The 21,510-nt window shown below is 42.9% G+C and overlaps 1 protein-coding gene across 1 annotated transcript in view; it reads right to left on the bottom strand.

The window, feature by feature from the left end:
* Positions 1-21,510, bottom strand: part of UTP20 (UTP20 small subunit processome component) — a 63,885-nt gene that overhangs the window by 7,213 nt on the left and 35,162 nt on the right. Inside the window, exons 29-54 of the mRNA XM_010410745.4 lie at positions 20,937-21,016; positions 19,765-19,991; positions 18,699-18,843; positions 18,164-18,251; positions 16,928-17,071; positions 16,255-16,305; positions 16,011-16,163; positions 15,349-15,504; positions 14,834-14,974; positions 13,907-14,044; positions 12,480-12,619; positions 11,886-11,965; positions 10,771-11,060; positions 10,139-10,278; positions 9,529-9,685; positions 8,655-8,753; positions 7,884-8,051; positions 7,019-7,185; positions 5,964-6,105; positions 5,552-5,668; positions 4,583-4,753; positions 3,951-4,079; positions 3,380-3,490; positions 2,054-2,133; positions 1,258-1,327; positions 39-221 (exon numbers count right to left, since the gene is read on the bottom strand). Coding sequence (XP_010409047.3) covers positions 39-221; positions 1,258-1,327; positions 2,054-2,133; positions 3,380-3,490; positions 3,951-4,079; positions 4,583-4,753; positions 5,552-5,668; positions 5,964-6,105; positions 7,019-7,185; positions 7,884-8,051; positions 8,655-8,753; positions 9,529-9,685; positions 10,139-10,278; positions 10,771-11,060; positions 11,886-11,965; positions 12,480-12,619; positions 13,907-14,044; positions 14,834-14,974; positions 15,349-15,504; positions 16,011-16,163; positions 16,255-16,305; positions 16,928-17,071; positions 18,164-18,251; positions 18,699-18,843; positions 19,765-19,991; positions 20,937-21,016 — 3,567 coding nt within the window. The remainder of the gene's footprint in view (positions 1-38; positions 222-1,257; positions 1,328-2,053; positions 2,134-3,379; positions 3,491-3,950; positions 4,080-4,582; positions 4,754-5,551; positions 5,669-5,963; positions 6,106-7,018; positions 7,186-7,883; positions 8,052-8,654; positions 8,754-9,528; positions 9,686-10,138; positions 10,279-10,770; positions 11,061-11,885; positions 11,966-12,479; positions 12,620-13,906; positions 14,045-14,833; positions 14,975-15,348; positions 15,505-16,010; positions 16,164-16,254; positions 16,306-16,927; positions 17,072-18,163; positions 18,252-18,698; positions 18,844-19,764; positions 19,992-20,936; positions 21,017-21,510) is intronic.

Raw genomic sequence — 21,510 nt, 5'->3', positions numbered from 1 at the left:
AGAGTTCAGACCTGGTCAGTGAAAAGACCAAAGAGTACCTTTTTGCTGTGAAACCACTCTGTGACCAGCGAAAACATCAGATCTTGTTTTTCATTGCTGATCTTACTGAGAAGAGATTTACATGTCAAAGCTGCCATCTTTTTGCATTTGGCTGAGTCATCATTTATCATCATCATACAAAGAGAGAGGAAAAACAGCCCACAGTATTTGTGCAGGAGATCCTAGAAAGAAACAACCATTATCAACCACAGATACCCAAGTAACTTCTGGCATTTAAAGAGAAAAAAAGGGGTATTTGCTGCACTATATTCAGGAGCAGTGTTAGCCCTGAGTGGGCTCCATGTCAAAGCAGCTGAACTGCTAAAATGGGATCATCCTGTTGTTGCAGCACACAGGGAATGTACAGCAGGCCCAGCCCTGCTCTGACTTGCTACCATATCCCTGGGTCAGCAAAGTGAATGTGAAACCTTATAGGGTAATTTCATGCCCAACTCCCACTGAAACAGGCTTAAGTCCCTCAGCAGTGCAGCAATCACCCAAATATCCTTCTCTCAGAGACTGCAGCTCTTTGCCACTTTAAAGAGTTCCCAGGAGCCAATCTGAAATACTGAATCATCGGGCAGTGCTGAAGCTCAGCTTACTGTGCAGAATTTCTCTTCCTTCCAAATTCTTGCTTGATTGCACTTCTCCCAGTGCCCTGAATGCACCATTAAGCTCCAGCTGCAGAGCTTCAAGGCAGCCTAGGATTTTGCATATGTGATCCTGTATAGATGCATAGTTATTTTTTAGCTTTCATTTTGATCCACCTCACTGAGAAGCCCTTCCTCTCCCGTCAGGCCAACCAACCAGATATGATACATCACACACCAGTTCAGTCACTAATCTTTCATGAATATTGAAAAACCTTTACAGTGAGAAAACTCTAGACTTCACTTTCTATTATTCCTACCCCATTTCCTTAACTGGTTGTGTTTCTTCCTGGCATAAATAAGGATTGAGTTTATCCAAACTCTAGCTGACACAGCTTTGTTTTACTTGCAAACTGAGCACATTAGGCAAAGAAGTACTGCAGACTTTCCAGCATGTCATTTCTCTTTTGGAGCAAAGCCAGGTTCTTTGGAGATAAGTGAATGTTCTACTCATGATAAGAGATAATAGGAACTAGCAAGTGCTTCCAGAATGAACTGCTCGGAAAATGCTGTTACTGCAAACCACAGTAACTGCTTGATGCTTGGAACACCAGGGGGTGCTGGTTACCTGTGGGAACATGTCGAGGAGGTATGCAATCATCTCCAGTGCCGATTCCCTACCAGTTTCATACTCATACCTGTGAAGAAATAAAGGAATAACCAACAGGGGTGAGTTAATCCTCCTATGAAGTTGTGAACAATTTACAAGAACAACCAATTCCAGAAACATGTGCTGATAGGGATCTTTCTACAACAGCTACCAGACCTGGCCTGATCCTTAGGACAAGAGAAGCAGCAGGCCCATCAGCTCTGTCTGTCAGAGAATGAAGCACAGGGACACAAACAGGCCACAAAGGGTTCCAGCCCACTTGAGTCAGACAGCTACGCTGTGCTGGGGAACCTGATAAACTGCTGTCACCTTGAGCAAGGGAGGGGTGAAGCTCAGGAAGAAGTTGGAGACACAACACCCTGCTGAATTGGTACAGTTGTCTCAACTGTGCCTGCAACTGTACTTGAGACACTGCCATGGGATAGCAGTCTCATATAAATGCACCTTCCCTTATTCGTCCCAGATTTTTCAGTTCACCTGGTCCACAACCAGTGGAGGTGGCTAACTACTAAGCAAACAACAGAACCTTTGTTTACAAACAGATACAAACCAAAATCAGCTGTGAAACAGGGATAAGAAAAAAGCACCTGCCTCATCAAACAACCTGTCTTGGGAAAAGGGAAGTGTTTTAGATGTAGGAAAATGAAGACTTCAGCCATGCCTACTGCTCATCACAAAGAGCCTTTTGGCACACTAGAGTCATATTTAAGAACAAGGTTCTGTTCTCACAGAGATGTCAGGAATACAAACTCACTCCAGCTGTGCAAGCATGAAATCCAAATTGGGTTTCAGTTTGTCACCAAGGGGGTAGTCCAGAATGTATTTTAAGTAAATCTGGAAAGAAAAAACAATAGAGAGGAGTTAAAATAAGCACTCAGGTAAGCTTGTAAAAAGGTTATGAAGAAAATTTAGTGATGGAGCAGCAAGTTTATAAGAATCATCCCTTTCATCCTGTTTCTATTACACAAAGGGTCAACAACTGCTCCCAAGCTTTATGCCTGGAACAGGATCAGTTTTCAAAGTACTACTGTGATTTGCACAGGCATCTGTGAAGAGATTCTGCATCCTTCAAAATCCATCCTGTAACTATGAAAGCTGCATTTTGTGCAGCTCCTACTGCACCTGTATCCCAATGCTTGAGATAAAGTAACCAATTCTGTCTTTTGGTTGGTTTTGCCTGGGGAAGAATGAGGCAGTAGAAGGAAGCAATCGTAGATTTGTGGGAAATTCTCTTATCCTGGGGTCCAAAAAAGAGCAAGGCTTAGTTACACAGGCCTAAAAGCCTCCAGAGGAGGGACCATGTCACTGCTGCTGAGCAGCTCTCCACCCGTACTTGGCACTGGTGAGGCTGCACCTCAAGTACTGTGTTCAGTTTTGGGCTTATCACAAGAAAAAAAGACACTGAGAAGAAGCTGGAGAAGGGGCTGGAGCACAAGTCTCATGACGAGTGGCTGAGGGAGCTGGGGTTCTTTGGCCTGGAGAAGAGGAGGCTCAGGGGAGACCTTATCACTCCCTAAAACTACCTGAAAGGAGGCTGTAACCAGGTGGGGGTTGGTCTCTTCTCCCACGTGACAAGTGACAGGACAAGAGGAAATGGCCTCAAGTTGTGCCAGGGAAAGTTTAGGCTGGATATTAGGAAAAAATTCTGCACTGAAAGGGTGGTCAAGCACTGGAACTGGCTGCCCTGGGAAGTGGTGGACTATTTAAAACTGGCTGGAAGTATTTAAAAGAAGTATAGATGTGCCACTTGGGGACATGGCTTCGTGGTGGACAGGGCAGTGCTGGTTTAAGGGTTAGACTTGATGACCTTAAGGGAACCTTCCAACCTAAACAATTTTACAGTTCTATGAAGGCAGACCACAGTCTCACTATAGGCAAGGAGTCTGTCATTCTGCTATGCACCAATCACAAGAACTAAAGCCAGATAACAAGGGGAATAAAGACCAGTAAAGAAGGGGAAATGGAGTTCAGGGTTCAGAAGGGCCAAGGCACATGTCTGTGAGAGTGGGGATGGCCACACTAAGCCCTCTAGCCTGTTACACAGCTGTAATTAAAGTGAGAGACTCTTCACTCTACCAACCTGCCTGCACTGGACTCGCACTGGCTCACTCTGACCCGTGATGGCCAGCTGGGCAACCTTCTGCAGCACATCATCAATTTCAGGGACAATCAGCTTCCTGGATAAAATAGCCTGAAAACGTAAAAGCACAGCTGGAGTCACATCATTTGCTTACACATAACCTGGACTACACTGGCCTCAGGTGGTACCTTAATGCTGACTTTTTCACACACACAAACACAGCAATTCAAAGGAAAAAAGAAAGGATGGCTTACACATCAAGATCCATTTCTTTTGGGCAACACAAAATACCTGGTCTAATGATCAGAGATGTTGATTCTTTAGCAAAAACATACTCAGATCTAAATACATCTTTATATGCACATGTATAAAACAGCCTCCCAAACAATTTTAAACAGTGACTACAAGTCAAACAGTAAAGCTTTGCTGATTTTCCCCCCTCTTATAACAGAGAGCCTTAACAGCGTTCTGTAGCCTGCTCCTGATGTGAGAATGTACAGCTCTTCACCAGGAAGCAGAATCACAGATTCTAGGGGCTCACAGAACCCCCACGACTGCTGCACAGAAATACCTTGAGAAGGCCAAAGGCAGTGGCTTGGCGTGATGAATCATAAATGTCTTCTTCAGCAAAGCCAAGCAACACTTGGAGCTGTTTGCTTGTTATCTGACTCTTTGCATTCTTCACAAGTATTGTAACACACTGCAAAATCAAATTGCACATTGTCAATATACACACGGTGCCATAAAATAGAAGTCCACACCAAAGTCTGACTTGATTTATACCACTTCAGCTTGAAAAGACAAACTGCTGCTCTAGAACATGTGGCCAACACTATTCTCATCACATTTTGCTTTCAGATGGCAATTTTGAGACAAAAACTAAACAAGTGAATTGCCCCCTTCCCATGTCTCACTTCAGCTACCAGGATTTACTCAGGTGGAACAAAATACTACTATAAGGAAGAAAGAAGGCAAACGTTTCTATAGAAACATTTCTTCAGATGCAAGCTGTGCTTTTTTAGGGAGCAACTTTCTTTAAGTTTGTACTTGGGAAACAATCAGCAAGGCCATGTATTCCTCACTAGCTTGTGATCTCCAAACTACCTCTCCAGGCACAGCTGCAGGAGGGATCTGCAGCTGGAAGAGTCTCATTCTAGAAAGTTAATCCTAAAGCAGAAACGAGCAGAGCTGGGTCTGACTTACTTTGAAACAGCTCACAACAAGGTGGAAATTCTGGCCTTTGGCTATCCCTGTCTTGGCAAACTCTTTCAGCAAGAGGAAAAGCTGCTTGATCAGTGACTCCATATTCGTACTGACAGAAGGCAAAGGGAACTTTAAAATCCATACCAAGGACTGCAGAGCGCCAGTTACCACCTGGAAGAAAGAGCCAAAGGACAGCATGTGAGTACAGTGACATTGAGAGAACTCTTTTCTCCCTCTTTTACAGACATGGTCAGGCTATCTACAACTGTGGTAAAAGGCAATTAGCTAGCAAACCCAACCTCTTTCAAACCATTCATAGGTAATACAAAGGGTTTCTCAGTTCTAAAAGCACTATCTGCCACTCCAGTATTCTATAACTTCTATTTTACTAGGTAAAGACATTAACACAGCACTGTTTCTGTACATGGCAAGAACTCTTTCTGAAGCAGAGCTGCCTTCAAGACACAGAAAGCCCTGCTCCAAGTATCTGATAGAGTATGAGGCATGCCTTCCACTCCTGGGAAACTCAAAGTTTAACAGATTCCCTAGGCTCACTCAAACCAAAAGATGTCCCAAAAAGTGGCTGCCTACAGTGCTAGGAATAAAGACACTGGAGGTGAATCAAAAGAAACTACAGTTGTGACAACACTGCTCCCAGCAGCTACAGGATCTCATGAACATCCTCACAGATAGTCTGTAAATTCCTTGTATGAGCATGCACTAGGAGAACTTGCCCACAGTTGAACCTACGACATGGAGCAGAGCGTTCAGTTCTCCATCAGCCACAAGCCTTCCTCCCCCTTGGGACTGATTACATGTCCTCAAACAACTTAATCTGCACACCTATTAAATCAGGTTTGAAAAACGGGTGGCTTTCTCTCCTCTTGCAAGTCAACTGCAAGATGACATTTGTGGGCAGGACTCTTCTTAGTAGGGCAGACAGAACAGACGGACAGCTCAGAACTGTACCTTGACATCCATAGATTTCAGGCAGTCTATAAGCAGCTGAACAAAAGGGTCTAACATTTCCAAAGCATGTTCCTCAGAAGAATTTACTTTGGACCTCTTCAGGCTCATGTGCAGTAGCTGTCATAGAAAAATCAGAACATTCATCTCAAAGTCAGGCTGGAAATCAAAAGAGTCAAGTAAGATCCCACCACTGTTTCAGGTTATAGTAGAATTTATGCCAAATCCCACCCAAATATTTCAACAGGCTGAGCACTTTTTATAGCTCTTTAAGAAGCACTACTGGAGTAACAATATGCAAAATGAAGTTAAGGCTAATGGCTGTGCTATTAAAACAATATACCCAGAATACTTTCCTTTGCATTCTCTTAATAAAATATTGAATGCAAAGTTTTGTATCTGAGGAGATCCTTACCCGAAGTCCTGAATCCACCAGGATATATGTGTTAGTCCTGCTGCTGACACGTGCTTTCTGCCCTCCTCTTGTGGGAGTGGGCTGGAGCAGCAGGCAGCTCTCTGGTTGCAGCCGAGGATCTGGAGGAGGGGTAACTTTCTTCCTGAAAAGCAGTGTATTTATGGCAAAGGAAAATATTCAGGTATCAACCAATCCAGAGTCTTGCTGTTGGAAGTAAAAAGAGCTAAACTGTGCTCTGCTGCGTGCTTTGCACACAGCAAGCAAAAGCAAGTCACAGATGGACCACAGTGAAATAAAACCAGTTTGAAAGCAGCATGATAGATGGGACTCAGACTTGAGAACAATGCCACTATTCCAGAGATAACAAACACAAAGTCATTTATATAACACCCTCACTTTTTTCTTCTCAGTGGACAGATCAACTTTGGAAGTTGATCTTCAAGCAAATACACTTCCTGCCACTGCCCACTGCTCTTCATTTACTGATAGTTACTTCAGTTACTGATGGCTTACAAACACTGCTCCAAGAAGTCTGCAAACAGCTGTCAGATCCTAGAGAAAGCTGGCCTAGGTAACGGGAAATGCAGGACACCCAAACCCAGCTCTGAGCAGTGACACCACCAGATGGAGAGAAAATCTGACTGTTCTCCTCATCTTGTGCCCTAGCAGCAAAGCCATAAAGCGAAAGCCCATACTTTTTCTTGTTCCTGGCCCCATCGAAATGTTTGCAGCCTGCTTCTAAACACTGTTCCTTGTCCCTTCATCCTAACATCCAAATGTACGTTATCAACTCATCAGACAGTGAAAAACCCTTGCTGAAGGTCCTGAGCGCTTGCAAGAGTAGACTCCCATGAGTTCAGCAAATGCTAACTCCCATTACTAAGCTTTCTCCTTGCTCTCTGATTGCCCAAATAATTCAGTTACACTGAAAACAAAAGGGGAATGAAAGCAAGGAAACTCTCACGCATTTGACCAGTTGGATTTGAGAACTGCCATTTCTGCAAGCAAACCTCCCAACCAATAACAGACCATATGAACTACATCCTGGAACTCACTTGGCCTTCTCAGTGAGCAGAGGCAAATTTTCACTGATGAGACCATGACTGAGGAGGAGGAGGGATTCTGCATTCATGTCTGAGTTGAAAATCAGCCCTGTCATGATGTGACGCAGTGCCTCATGCACCTTCCGGACTATCTTCAAGCTTGTAGTGCTCTCAAGAGTCTGCAAAGGTACAACCATGAGAATTTAAGAGGGCAGCATGATGGCAATCATCTGTTATCTGTATTCAGAAATCATGGGAAAAACTAGAGCAATTTCTCTCTCATCATATGCTGTCATAGTCCCCAGCTCTTTATGTGAACAGCATCCCATTGCCTCAGCTCTGCACCGACATCCCTGCCTTCCTCTGCAGACTCTTGTCAGCCTCCAGCCAGTTCACCTATCGCCACCAGGACACAAGAGCTAATGAGCAAACCAGGGCTCTGTTCCTGTGTGAGCTTGCACTCTGCTAAAAAATCTGCATCTTTGAAAAGGCCATTATTGCACATGGATAGACCCTGGATACATTTTGTTGACGTTTCCTTCATGCACAAGAGATTAAACCACAGAGCAGCCTTGCAGGACTTCAAAGCTCCAGAGGAAATAAGAGTGGGCAGAGGGAGAGTGCATGGAGAACTCAAAGTGGGATGTTTCTAGTCTAGCAGCAGTTAAAAGCTTCCCAGAGTGCCACTCCCTGCCCTGGACATCAACACTAAAGTCTCATTGTACAAGCTGGTTGCACACTGCTTTCCCAAAGGAAAATGGGAAGCCAAAGCAATATTCCATAGGCGATTTCAAAGTAGCCACCCAGAGGGTCTAGAATCACCGAACAAAATCAAAAGTGCTCCAAGTTAAGACAGACTCTGGCTGACTTTTCTTACCTCTTTCAGTGGCAGAATAAGTTTTGTCACCTGGCTCCTTCCTATGAACTTTCCAAGAATTTCATAGGAATCGTAACTCTTGTTTTTGCGGGCTTCCATGATTTTGGAGACAATTCCCTTCACTTCTTTCTCTTCAGCTACATTCCCAAACAACTCTTGGTTGAAAATCTTTGCAAAACAGGCAAGAGAAGTGAATGAGAGAAGAAAAGCAGGTTCCTCCAGTAGCAACAGAACAACACTTTTTCCCCCACTCACAGAAAAAATGATTCTCCAGGTTTCCTACAAGTCATGTTTATCTTTCCTTTGTCAACATAGAACATCCTAGTTTAAGCACACCAGATGAGAACACTGTTCTCACACCCCTCTGTGGTGCTGTGATACAAGGAATGGGACTGCAGTCAGATTAGTACATCCCAATATACCCCATCTGTGTGGCCAGCTGAGTTCCTGGGCTCTGCGGACTGCACTGAGCAGATGTCTGCTGACTTGCTCGGCCATTTAGAGTACAGGAAAACACTATTAGGTGTCTTAATCCTGAATCCATCCCCTCTCAAGATGCAGGGCTCAGGATACAGCCCCAGAGATACTTGACTTCTCTCTTCTCTTGATTCCTCTCTAGATGCCTCAGTATAAAACAGTCTCCTTCCTTGGCAGTGCACACACAACAGCCTGGTTTACCACCAGGTCAAAGACAATCTACACCAACCCCTCCTAGAATATGTCCCAAGCACTTCATGATGTTTTTTTCTTTCAGTCTGAAATAGCTTTTACCTCAATCAGGATATCTAAGCAGGGGTCCAAATCACCAGCGCTGAGCCTGGTAGTAAGGCCCTTCAGTAACAGGTTCACAGTGAAAGTCAGCACATGGAGCTAGAGAAAAAGAGAACACATCATGCTTCCAAACTTCTGCACTGACCTCTTTAATCATACTGGATGGGGACACTCCCACAGCAGAGACATCACAAGTCACACACTGCACTTGAGCTCTCATTATAGGAAAAAAAAAAAGCCACTGGGAGGATGAGAATCCATGTAGTGGCAGCAGGAAAAGGATCCCTGTCCCACCATGTACTGGCAAGAGGGCTGGAATCTCCTCTCTCCCCAGTGCTCTTACTGATATACTTAGGCTGCTCTAACTGGTGCTTTCACTGTTACAGCAGCTAGAAGCTCACGCTATTCCACTGTGGTAATGCACATGAAAAATGATTCTTAACCCAAACTATGGAAAGAGGAAAGATGAATTACTAGTCAGAGCCTTGGCTCTGGATCTAGGAAGCCTTCAACAAGCATCACCACATACTGTATGTGCAGTCTCCGTGGCAACTCCCCTCAGATACTGCTTAGCCCTCATGACCTCAGTGAGAGATTTCCTCTAATCTTACTGGAACCAGAAATTTGTCCTTCCCCTTCATACCTCAACTCTTCACCAGGAAAACAGCTTAGACTCTCAGTTCTTTGAGGGTACAGACCCTTGACACTTGGCATAACAAAGACTGATGTAGGCATTAGCAACAGTATTTACTTGCATTATACCAAGCTATTCTATCTGTGCAAAACAATTTCAATAGCAACTTCCCTTTGAATTCTCCTCCTAACACATTAAAAAAGCCTACAGAAAGCAGAAGAGGAAGAATTTCAGCATTACCTGGTACCCATGGATGAGCGCAGACCTCATCTCCTTTAAGATATACAGAAGGTAGTGCACTCCCAACACTTCCATGATTTTAATGAGGGTGTTACGGGCAACGTCCCGTATTTCCTGAAATCTGTTTCTCAGAAACGTGCAGACTTTCAGCAGGATGCTGGAAACAAAGAGACAGCTTAGTTCATCTCCAAGCAGAGCAGAAATAATTATGCTGCTAAGGAGGCTGCTTTTCAGGCCTGTTTCAGAACCACAGCTGTACTCACAGCCAGTCTCACAGAGAGGTATTACAGGCATACACACACACCTACTGTCCGTCAGGGTGTTTTACTGATTGCCCTTTCTTTGTGTACATTATTCTTTCCCCAGCACAACCATCCCCGCCTCTGCACCTTGATTCACAGCTCTGCTCTTAGGTAAGGATTTACAGAAGTCAAATGCTGAGGTGCAGAGGTGCATGTCACTAGGAATAGGAATTACCAAAAGAAGTATTTAAGGTCTGTTGGGATGTTCCTCTTGACTTTAGCCTTGTACATAACCACAGCTTGAGAAAGGTGCCTGCACTCATTCCCAGCACAGTGAACAGCATTTAAGGAGCTCCACTGGCATTTACCTCGGTAGGTTAGCTTCCATCACTTCTTGGGGGAGACACTGCATCATTCTGACCATTGCAAAAGCTAATGGAACACGAACCACCTCATCATCATTCACAACATTGGATTTCACAAGCTTGTGCTCCTCGTCTCTTTTAACCTTTTTAAGAGAGCAAGACACAATGCACTTTTAATATACAGAAACAAATCCTGCTTTTTCTCAGCAAACCCTAGAAGAGGCCAGTATGCCAGGCTGCTATCCTCTGATGACTGCAGGGAAACCCCAGATGGCTAAAGGACAGGCAAGATAAATCCCTGTGTTTTCTGTGTTACAGAAACTAGGCTGGTGCTAGCAAGTAGCTGAAAACTCTTCAAGAGGTTGCACAAAGTGAATCATTTCACTTGTGTAGTTTGAGACAGTTCTCAGCAGGGAAGTAAAGACACCACACCCACACTGACCAGAGGGTCTGTCAGTAATCTCCATGACTCAGCAAAGGGCATGAAGCCTTTTTTGTGCTTTCAGATGGTCTCTCTCCAGTTGCATCTATTATTTTTTTAATGTGTTGCATTTTCACTGGCTCTGAAGTAGTATCCCAATCCTTAAAGTAGCAGCACAGGCCCACAAAAGACCTTTCAAATGTCAACTCCTCACCTTTGCAACAATACACCTGTGCAATTTAGGCAAGATGTTGACTGTAACTGTTTCTTGAATGTGTTTGATCAGACACTCCAGCTCCTCTTTATTTCGGGGTAAGAATGAAACAGGTTTGGTCACTTGTTCAGCATTTTCAGATGGCTCAGCTGCTTGCTCAGGTTCTGCTGGCTTCTCAGAGAGATTCTTCCCATTCTTTTCTTCAACTTCCTCCTCTTCCCCTTCACTCTGCTCCAGCTCCATGGCTTCTTCAGCCTCCACCACTGGCTCAAGGTCCATGGCAGCAGCTTCTATCAAGTAATTGCCAAAAGTACAGGTAAATACAGGAGAATACAAAACTTGAGCCCTTGACTTCTGTGACAGCTTGGTTCTAGACAAAGCTCCCACCTATCACCAGAGACAGCAAATCACCAATAAGCATCAGGTTTCTTCTACTGGGTAAAGAAGCTTTGGCTTGCTGGTTTCTGATAACCACTCCTCAGGGCCAGGTTTAAAGCAAAGACTAGGTTGGTTCCTCTGTGTCTGAACTGTGTAGTCAGCTTAGCAAAGGTCAATGTGCTTGAACTGTAGAGAACTGCCATTCACTTAAAATTGAGATTTCACATGGCAGGAAGTACTGACAAGCACAGCTGTGAGATATCCTCCTCCTTCACCCAAAGGTCCCAACATAGGTAACCACAATGGTGAAGAAGCTGAAGATACAACTTCTTCCTGTGAAATGGCGAGGGAAGCAAAGTGAGGACATGCAGCACCCTTCTCAGGCTGCAGACAACTGTGAGAGCAGCCAGCACCAAAGACAAAAAACCCAGGTGTGTCAGCAGCCACCAGGCTGGGTGCAGACCTTGAGAACCACACAGATTCTGGGCTGTTTTGGCTGACAGATGCCTGGGATGGAGTGGTAATGTGGAGATGATTCCCTATACCTCTCCTGACTTTGTCAACACACAGGAGGAAAGTCTGCACTGCTCCTGAGGAGACAAGTCAACACTAGCTTCCAGTATGCACATTCTAAAAAGATGGGAGTAGCTGATGCCAAGAGTAAATGACAAAACTTTGATTAGCTGCTTTGAGCAGTTTGAGGTAGTGTTTCTGCAAGCAGACACAAAAAAGATCACCTTGGTTGTCAATGGTCACAAGCTGCTTTTCAAGTGTTTTATGGTCAAAGTGAAAGGCTTCCAGCACTGTCTCTAACAAGCTGCAGAAGGAAAACACGAAAGATCAGCCCTCTGTACAAAAGGAAGAGGATGCATATACAAACACAACAGAAAAATCTTATAAGCACTTTTTGGAAAACATCAGATTTAGTGACATTGTACTATAAGGAGGCTTATCTGGAAAAACCTCAGAAAATACAAACTGGTTACTTCTCAGCTACATGCATTCTGTGTCCCGGCACTGTGAAACCTCATGGAGAGTGGTACTGGAGCAATGGAGGTGTCCCAGGAGCAGGGACAGCCTGACAGAAGCAGAAGCTGCTACTGCTGCCATGTACACAGTGAGACATGGTGTAAGAAAGTAATGACCTGTTAAAAATTCACAGCTGCAAGCAGCAAAGCCATGCCCACCTTCACTTGCCTAAGTCCACCTCAAAGTCAGCAATCTCTCATCTCAGGGAAGAGGCTAAAATCCATGTGATGCTTCTAAAAATACTGAATTTTGCCTTAGCAGTCTTTGGAGAAACCCAGAGCAGCATGGCTCACAGTACCCACCTGACTCCCAGCTTCGTACCGATCTGTCCTGTTTGCAAGACATGGATGAAATGCTTTAAGTGGTACAAATATGCTGACCATGAAAGATGTCTGCAGACAGCTCCAACAACTTCAACTGAGGCTGTTACCATATTTTCATGCTGCTCAAAAGAGAGAAATTCAGTTGCTGTTAGCATTCACAATGGCCATGTGCCTAAAGCATCCTTTACTCAAAGCAACAAGAGACAGAAGTATCGTCTGTCTAGTGGGGATGCTTGGGATTCAGTGTTTTTAGATCTGCTCCTGAACACCAAGTTAGAAAAAGAAAAATCACAGTCCAACAAGCAGATCTCCAGACCCACTTCCTCCAAATATTTCTGCACACATTTTACTTTTCTCACATACTTAAACCTATGGGCTCACATTTGTTAAGAACTAAGAACCAGTCAAGGCACGCAACCACGGACACATGGCACATTGCTGGGCTATGCTGATCAACTATAAACCTATTTAGATGTGAAATAAAATGTGTCTGTTTCTTCACCAAAGTTTCAATCAACTCATTTTACTGCCCTCTGGTTGAAGAGCGACTCATTCACTCTACTGAGGGGCACAGTCTGCACTGCTGCAGGGACTGGTCCTCTGCCTGAGCTCCAATTGTTTCAGCTTCAGAGGAGTATTTCTGACAGTAAGCAAACTAGACATTTACTTGGCTTGATAGAAGCAGGTCTGCTGTCCTCCTGATAGGAGTGCAGGGAACTACAGAAGTCTGAAACCTTGCTTTTCAAAGCAACAGGTGGAAAGTCTATCCACACTGACTGTTGCGGTTTGACGCTGGTTAGGAGCCAAGCACCAACGGCAAGTAATTTCACTGCATATATTTTCAATAAAATGTATGGAAATTGACAAACAGAATGTCACCCTTCAAATTTTAATAATAAAGCTGCTATTAATCTCAGATGTTTTCAGCCAAGTCCTGCAGTTTCCCTTTAAATCCAGAGAAAACTGTATTTATTCCCACCTCTATTACTAGGCACAGCCTATATTCCCAGAGTCTACTGTCAAAGAGTAACTAATCTCACAACTAAACAGGAAGACAGCAGTTTGGAGGCAGAGGGGAAAAAATAAGAAGCTGATTACAAAAAATGAAGACAAATAAAATCCCAAGTAAAAAACTAAAACAAAACAAAAAACCTAAACCCACACAGTTAAGAGATCAACCTTTGAGAAGCAGGACAAGTTTAGCAGATACAGGATTGGGTCCAGACTACATCTGCACTTTCCAAACCCTCTTTCTGTCACCAAAACCAGCACAGCACTTTTGTCTGCAAAGGAAACACTCACTCCACAAACATATCAGCCTTCTAAAGTAGTTAGGTTTTTAAGGCAAATGGTATCTAAGAAAGGTGAAAATATTCAAGTGGATGCATTCAGTTAAAAGAGCCTACCTTAAGCATTTTTTCACTAAAAATGGCAGTTGTAGCATAAGGCATGATATAGTTCTGGAGGGATTTAGAAGACAGCACAAGCTTTTCTTCAGTGAGTTCCTTTGCCAGTTTCCTCAGAGCTCGTGCCCTCCTGTGGATCTGCATCAAACATGGGAGACAGTGAATGAGGTGAAGCTTGAGTCATAGCTAGCACGAGAGAGCACCTACATCCAGCAGTTCTGAAAATGTCCCAGTTTTAAATAACGGCATAAACATATTATGGTCGTTTCCAAGCCATGCCTTTTTCCTTAAATCTCTAGGCTTTCACTAGCCTTTTGCCTCAACAGATATTCCTACTCAATGGCATTGTGAATTCCCAGTCTTAAGACTGTGCTATCTTCAGGTATTAGACAAGGGAGGCAATTGCAAACAGCAGCTGCTGCAATGAGATGCAAAGACCAGAGCAAATTACAGGTTAAAAACCTAAGACTTTGCATATAACTGCAGATACAGCAAAGACTCTCTCAGATTACATCTCTGAAAGCAGAAGAAACACTGCAAGAAAAACCAGGAGACCAGGCTTTGTGTAACACTTATATTGCAAAGGTTTGTGAATGGGAAGGGGCTGCAGAGCCTCCAGACTGAGAGTAGCAGGCAACAGGCCAGAAAAAACAGAGACCCATCCCCTGCCTACGTCAGAGGGATCTTCAGGATATTGCTGACTGTGGGCTATCATAAAACCAAGAAATTTCTACATAGAAACATGACTTTGATTCTCAATCACTCCTGATGATGTCCACACCCCTCTTTTTTGTAACGGTATCTAACAAAACAGGTTCAATTTCTCTGCAGTCATCACACAGATGCTTTGCAAAACATACCCTCACAGTAAGATGCTTTTACTTGGCAGGGGGAGAGAGGCACCAAGAAATGCCTGCTGTCTTTTACCTGCATGTGTTTCATGTTCTCAAAGAAGTCCATGTCAGGATCATGGCGGTTGGTCAGCTGGACCAAATCCTGGAATTCGGGATTTGCTGGGAATGTCTGAATGAGGCAGGAAAGCAGCGACGTGTAGTCCTGCTGGATGCTCTACAAATAGCAAGCAGTAAATTTTAAGTACCCCTTGGAGAGGCTGCTACACACTCCACAGAACAGCAGTGCCATCATTTACAAGTGTTTCAGTCAAACATGTCCTAATTTTTGGTAACAAAAAATGCACCTATTATGGACTGCATATAAATTAAAAGCCTCCCCTCCAAAGAATGAGTTACAGCTAAGAAAGCTGAACAGCAAAGAAACACAGCTACGTTCTGTAATTTTAAAATTTTTATAAGGTTTCAAATGACAAGTAAGTTTACAGTGGGTACCTGCACTTCTTGTCCCAGCAGGGGACTTTGAGAACTCACCCAAAAAATGTCTTATTACCCTGAAGATAGCTGGAGATAAGTGATCAGACACATTACCTCAGTCTTACTCTTCAGACCCCTTCTCACAGACTCCAGGAGAGTGTGCTGGATTAGCTCCTTGTACTCATCTTCTGTGTGGCTGATTTCTGCCAGTCGGTGGATGAAACTGGTCAAGCAAAGGCTTGCGTTGTCACTAAGAGCCATATCTCCAAGCTGAGTGGATGAAGAAATGGCACCATGAGTCTGGCTATGACACCTTTATCTCCCCAAAAGCCTGGACAGAACAGTACCACTGGATAAAACATAAAGAGGCCTGTAGAGACTCAGAAACTCTTGAGAGCTTTCCTATAGAAGTTCCACTTCCAAATTAATGCTCACCCTACCCATCAGGAAAAATCCTTTTAGATTTACTGGCAGGCCCACACAACCAGAACATGTTGCAACAAATAGAAAATCAGCCTTTCAATCCTGCAATGTGCCTTCTATACAGCACAAGTGTTCCAGGGCTCACTGACAGAAATTTTTGCTGCACTGTATTTTTGTTTTGGGACACACAGTTGAAAAGGTAAACAGACAAAACTTCAAAAAGATGTTTGTAAGAATACCTAAATATACTTTCTGAATGTTACATGGTGCCAAAAAACAGCCAGTGGAAGTAAGTTGGAAGATTCATCACGGACACATGGTGCACAAAGCAAGAGAAGGAATATTCAGCCAACCTGGATGGTATAGAAGCAGTTGTGCATAACAGCAATGAGGAAGTCAGTATCCACTGCTTGCATTTCCTTGATGTGGGCTGTGATTGACTGAAATGCTGCCAGACGCACATCGAAGTCGATATCATCCAGATGTCGCTGATCAAAGGCATTCAGCTAAGACAGAGCAACAAGTGGGTAACGAAAAATGACAGAAACATGATCATATACTACTGGGATAAAAAGGGAGCAAAGAAACTGTACATACCTTAACAACATCAGTAATATACTTCAACTTACTGTCCAAGTCAGATAAAGTCTAAAAAGAAACATAAAAAACCCAGTTAACTCTTATAGTTGTTAAAAATGTGGATAACTCAAGATTTTACCACCTAAGACAAAAAATAAATAAAGCAACAGCATTAGTCTTTCTCCTGTTAGAACCTTCATAAGAACCTTTCTTCTGTAAGTTGGAGGATATCTGTTTTAAGTTCCTAAGTTTCTAAACATCTACACTGAATGTTTCCTGTGTTTTCCTGCTAAGAAGAAGTTATGTAAGTCACTTCAAAGTAATACAAAACAGCTTACTATAAACTGTGAGAGAAGAATACAAACAAAAATCATCTTCAGGATACTGAAATCCATTCTTATTTTACCAACATACAGGATTTGTTACAATTTAAGTGCTTTATTTGGCTTCTCTTACACTAAAGATCCCTGGTGAGGTTCACATCAGCCAGGCTGTAAGCCAAAACTTTTACAAATCTTTGTGCAGCTCATTAATTTCTATCACATAGAATTCTGTTACTTTCACTTAACACAAGAAGTAGATTAAAAAGGTTTTTAAAGTCATGCACAAAGATAAATACTGCTATTATTTTGTTCTTGATCTCTTGGAACAAGTTAAAAAAAAAAAGCACAGAAACGTAGAAATGCAATACCTGAAATACCAAGCACAACTTATTTCGAGACAGTTTGTTCTGGATGACAGAAAAAAGCTTTGCCAGTGGTTTGAGAAAGCTTGTAGGGTTTGAGCAATGCCTCAGCAAGTTCTGCACTGTCTCCAGGATGTCAATTTGTGTACCCTGAAAGAGACAGATAACAAATACTGAAACCTCACAAGATTATTTCATTTCCTTGGGACATATTTCAAGACATGAAGTGAACATTGCTGTACTTTATTCAGATCAGAGATACTGAACGAGAACAAAGAATTAGAAGGACACAATGCAATCATCAAATCTCTCAGAAGTACTTGCAACCTTTCAATTAGAAACAACACAAGAGACGACTGTCAGCACGGTAAAGACTTCTTTTATGTGTCTTTCCTCACGACTCAAAGGTCAGGAGAACTAATAGAGCTTTAAAAAGTAGTCTTTCTTGAATATGTGAGATGAACATTAACAGCACCATATACTTCACTGAATCACAGAATGGGTCAGGTTGGAAAGGACCATGGGGGGTCATCTGGTCCAAGCTCCCTGCTCAAGCAGGGTTATCCCAGGGCACATGGCACAGGATTGCATCCAGACAGTTCTTGAGTATCTCCAATGAGGGAGACTCCACAGACTCTGGGCAATCTGTTCCATGCCCAGTCACCACACAGTAAAGAAGCTCTTGTATGATCTCCCTCGACAGATATCACATGTGGTCCCTTAATGGTTCACAGATTTAAAACCCCAAAAGAGTACTGTACACAGTTTGCCTTTGCCTTTCATCCTGCAGCAGACTAATGCAGCACTGCCCAGTATACCACATGTACTACATACTCAACCATATATATTCACATTGCTGTCCAGATGCTGTGGCCTTGGATTTGGGGTGCATAAAATCCACAGCGAAGAAGAGCAATTATTTCAAACTCTGCAAGCAATTTGGTGGATTGACTACAGTGATGGAGAAGGTAAAGACTGCATTATAACTTCTGTAGACCTTTCCCATGAAAAGGGGGAACAGAATCAGTCTGGGCACTGGCATCTCTGGGTGAGTAGTGACCATCAACATGCAGTGGCATGGTACTCTGAGCAGACTACAAACACATGAAAACTTGACATCAGGCTAATAATGAGAAATGGCATATCATCAGTAAAACTTTTAACTGTACCTTAAAGAAACAAATATACTTTATTAAAAGAAAAACATATGTTTAATTGGGGGGGGAAATAATTTTTACCTACCTGCTCCATGTTACTCTGATAAAGGAAAGGGAGGAGAAGGCTCACAAGCACTGAATTCTGACTCTTCTCTTGTATAAATTTGCTGATCCTGTACAATTGGACAAGGTAATGTACTCTTTTATATAATTTCAATCACCAGTATAGAGCAAAGAAAAACTCTGTCAGCACTAGTTCATTTCACAGGGCTTTGTCAGCCTATCCAAGTTAATGGAGTGTACCTACCAAATTCACAGTACCAGCCCAAGCATTCAGTTCCACATGACTGCAGGCATTTCTGCACCTTTTTCTACCCTCAAGAGACATTAGGTTTGAGTACCAGCAACAAAATCTGCTCCAATCAACTTGTGAAAACTTATCACTTGTCACCAGCAACTTGCAAGGTCAGTGATAGATCCAGGTATTTACAACTGTTGTAAATTTAAATAGTTTGAGACACAGCATTTTTTAATTTGGAACCTATTACAATAAGCCGCTTTCTTCCTGCCTCCTTCCAATTTTTTGTTCACCCCAAGACAGAGCTCTAAGAATCACTTACTTGGAAAGTATACTCAGCTCTTTGCTGACTTGAGCTCTATACTTCTTCTTTTTCACCTTTTCCACACTTAACATTGTTTTGCTGAAGTACTGAAGTATGGCAGGAACATGAGGCAGGACCAACCGGCAACCTAGACTGAGGGGCTCTGTGAGGGATACAACAGTTAGCAACACCCAAGAAACACTGCTGCAAGAAACAGAAGGGAGATTCAACCCTACACAAAGGGGAAATTAGGACAAAGGAGGCTTCATCAGTGGAAGAATAAATAAATGGGAGCTATGAATGTGCAGGGCAGCTGGTGGCTGGGAACAAGCACCAGCACTTGCTGAGACCAAGTCTAATGTGTCTGAGATGGGATCAAAGAAAGCACACACCACTCTCCTCACAGATTTCAGTAACAGCCCTCTGAAGTGTAGGCTTATCAGAAGGTACCAAGGACACTCCTCAATAGTAGTAACAGCTCCTAAAATGACTGGAGCATTTGTAGATGTGGTTTTCTTTATTCTACCACTGACCTCTTTGTAAAATCAAAGCTGCCATAACAAGGGCACATGCTCCTTTCCACTAGCTTTGAGTGTTGCAGTGAATGATGTCTCCACAGCATCAAACACAGCACACTACTGTTCCTGCCTAACTCTCAAAGATGCCAGGTCTTCCTTGTCAGAGAGCACAGACTAAACATCAAAGTGATATATGATCATGTGCATACACGAAGGAGGCCTTTATATAAAATGTGGTGTTAGGCACAGAGCCAAGTCAGCAATGCAGTTCTTGAACTTGTATCAGTCAAAACTTCACAGACAGAACAGGTCAACATTTCCCTCTTCATAAGGAATCTCTCCATGCTCAGAACCCTGACACTCAAATGCAGATCTCATCAATCATGAAACAAGTAGGACTTTACCATTCTTGAGCACAACAAGACAAATTTATACATTGATGTTTCCATCTCTGCTGGGAGATCCTCTTCCCCAGTATTCTCAGCCAGCGTAGACAACCTCACCATAATCTAACACCTCCATCCAAAGCACCCACCAGGTCTCTCAGACTTCTCAGGCAGGCATACCTTCTGTCACCTCTCCAGTGACCACGACAACACAGCCAGTCACACTCAAACTGGAAACCTGCTCCGTGGGTTCAAAATCTGGGCTGTTGAGAAGGCTATCAGCGATGTCCATCACAAGACTGGATGTGGCCTCAGACAGATTCTTGGCTGACAGCACAGCAAATACATTTGACAGTATATCACTCTCTGGGTGATCTGGCTGCTGCTTGGCCAGTAAAGGGAAATATCTGAGAGAAAGATTATAAAAAGGTTCACTGAAAATCAGGTTCAAAATTTTATAATTACATATATATATATATATATATATAAAAGAATTAAATATAATTCTTTTGTGCAAGAAGTCACACAAAAAAAATGACTGTCTTCCACTTCAACCAATAAAAAAGTGCAAAAAAACCCAGAACAAGTGTAATGAAAAATGCAGTGAATGGAAATTGAGAGATTATCAAGTCCCTTTTCTTGCTTCAAGATAGCATCATCTAAACCTAATCCTTTCTCCACAGCCCGAGTCTACTCTTAGTCTGCTCCTAACCTAGTGATCCAATACCATTTTTAACAGAAGTTTGTACGTAAGGTCTTCATGCCTGCAAATGAGGTGTCTTATAAGAAATACCAGGGACCTTAGCAAAGGAAAAGCAGTGAGTCTGTGGAAGAAGCAAAAATCTCTCAAGACAGTTGAACTAGAACTTCTCACAGTGTCTGAATCAAAAAAAACTCTTTTACAACTTTCAGTGACAGACCCTCAGTCACAGATTCTATGCTGAATTTGCCCATACTCTTTCATAAAATGGAAAGAAATAGAGACTCACAAAACCATGAATGGTATTATATATTGTAAAACTGACTTCCCACCTTGCAAGACTAAGTCATCATTGGTCAAGATGGACATATCCTAAGAAGTCAGGCCTCCTCCTCACCTGTGAGTTGGGTTTGGGCTGCATATGTGCTTAGTATGGGAAAAACAGTATGGGAAAACCAGCCTATTAAAAAGTGAGTACTTGCATAAACTGGAAAACTTCCCAGCTGCTTTGACTGCTATCAAAAGAATAACAGTCTAATGGAAAAAGAAAATACGGTTTTCGACACAATTATTCACAGACTGTTAGTGTGCTATTTTTTCCTTGTATTTAATGTATTCAGAAGTACTTAGGCTTGTTTGCCAGAACACTTACCTGGGGTTCTTACTCCAGGTGTGAATGAGTTTGAGCAGGAAAGTTGGAGAATACTGACTCTCTGAAGCCAATCTGCAGACCTAAAGGAGGGAAAAATCAGATAGCAATGCAACACAAGTAAGTAAAGCAACTTAAAAACCTCATCTCTAACAAAGACCTCACATTCTATAGTTAATCTTTTTTATGAAGTAATTTCAACCTTGTTTTCCCAACTTCCTCAATATTTGTCAAATGACTCAGATCATCTCACTCCTATTTATACAGTATTCCAGCTACCATTTTTGCCCTCCCTTGAAACTAGATTCCCATGAAGCCTCACATTTGCCAGAGACTTAGCAACCTGTCCTGGACACACCTCTGAAATCTCAAGCACAGCACCCAGAACTCACTTCTCCCACATTTCCTATGCCCTGACTGCAGCACCTGGTCTGTATCTCCATGGCCTCACTGGGGAGGCTGGAACACTGTACTGCATCCCATGAATGGAATCTCCTAACAGGGTCCTGTATCCAAAACAACCCCACCTAAGAGGTGCCCAGCCTAAGCCACACACAAGAGCTGCCGCTCTTTCATG

This window comes from Corvus cornix, chromosome 1A (assembly GCF_000738735.6).
Source record: "Corvus cornix cornix isolate S_Up_H32 chromosome 1A, ASM73873v5, whole genome shotgun sequence".
Lineage (NCBI taxonomy): Eukaryota > Metazoa > Chordata > Aves > Passeriformes > Corvidae > Corvus > Corvus cornix.
This window is presented reverse-complemented; position numbering and strand designations above follow the sequence as displayed.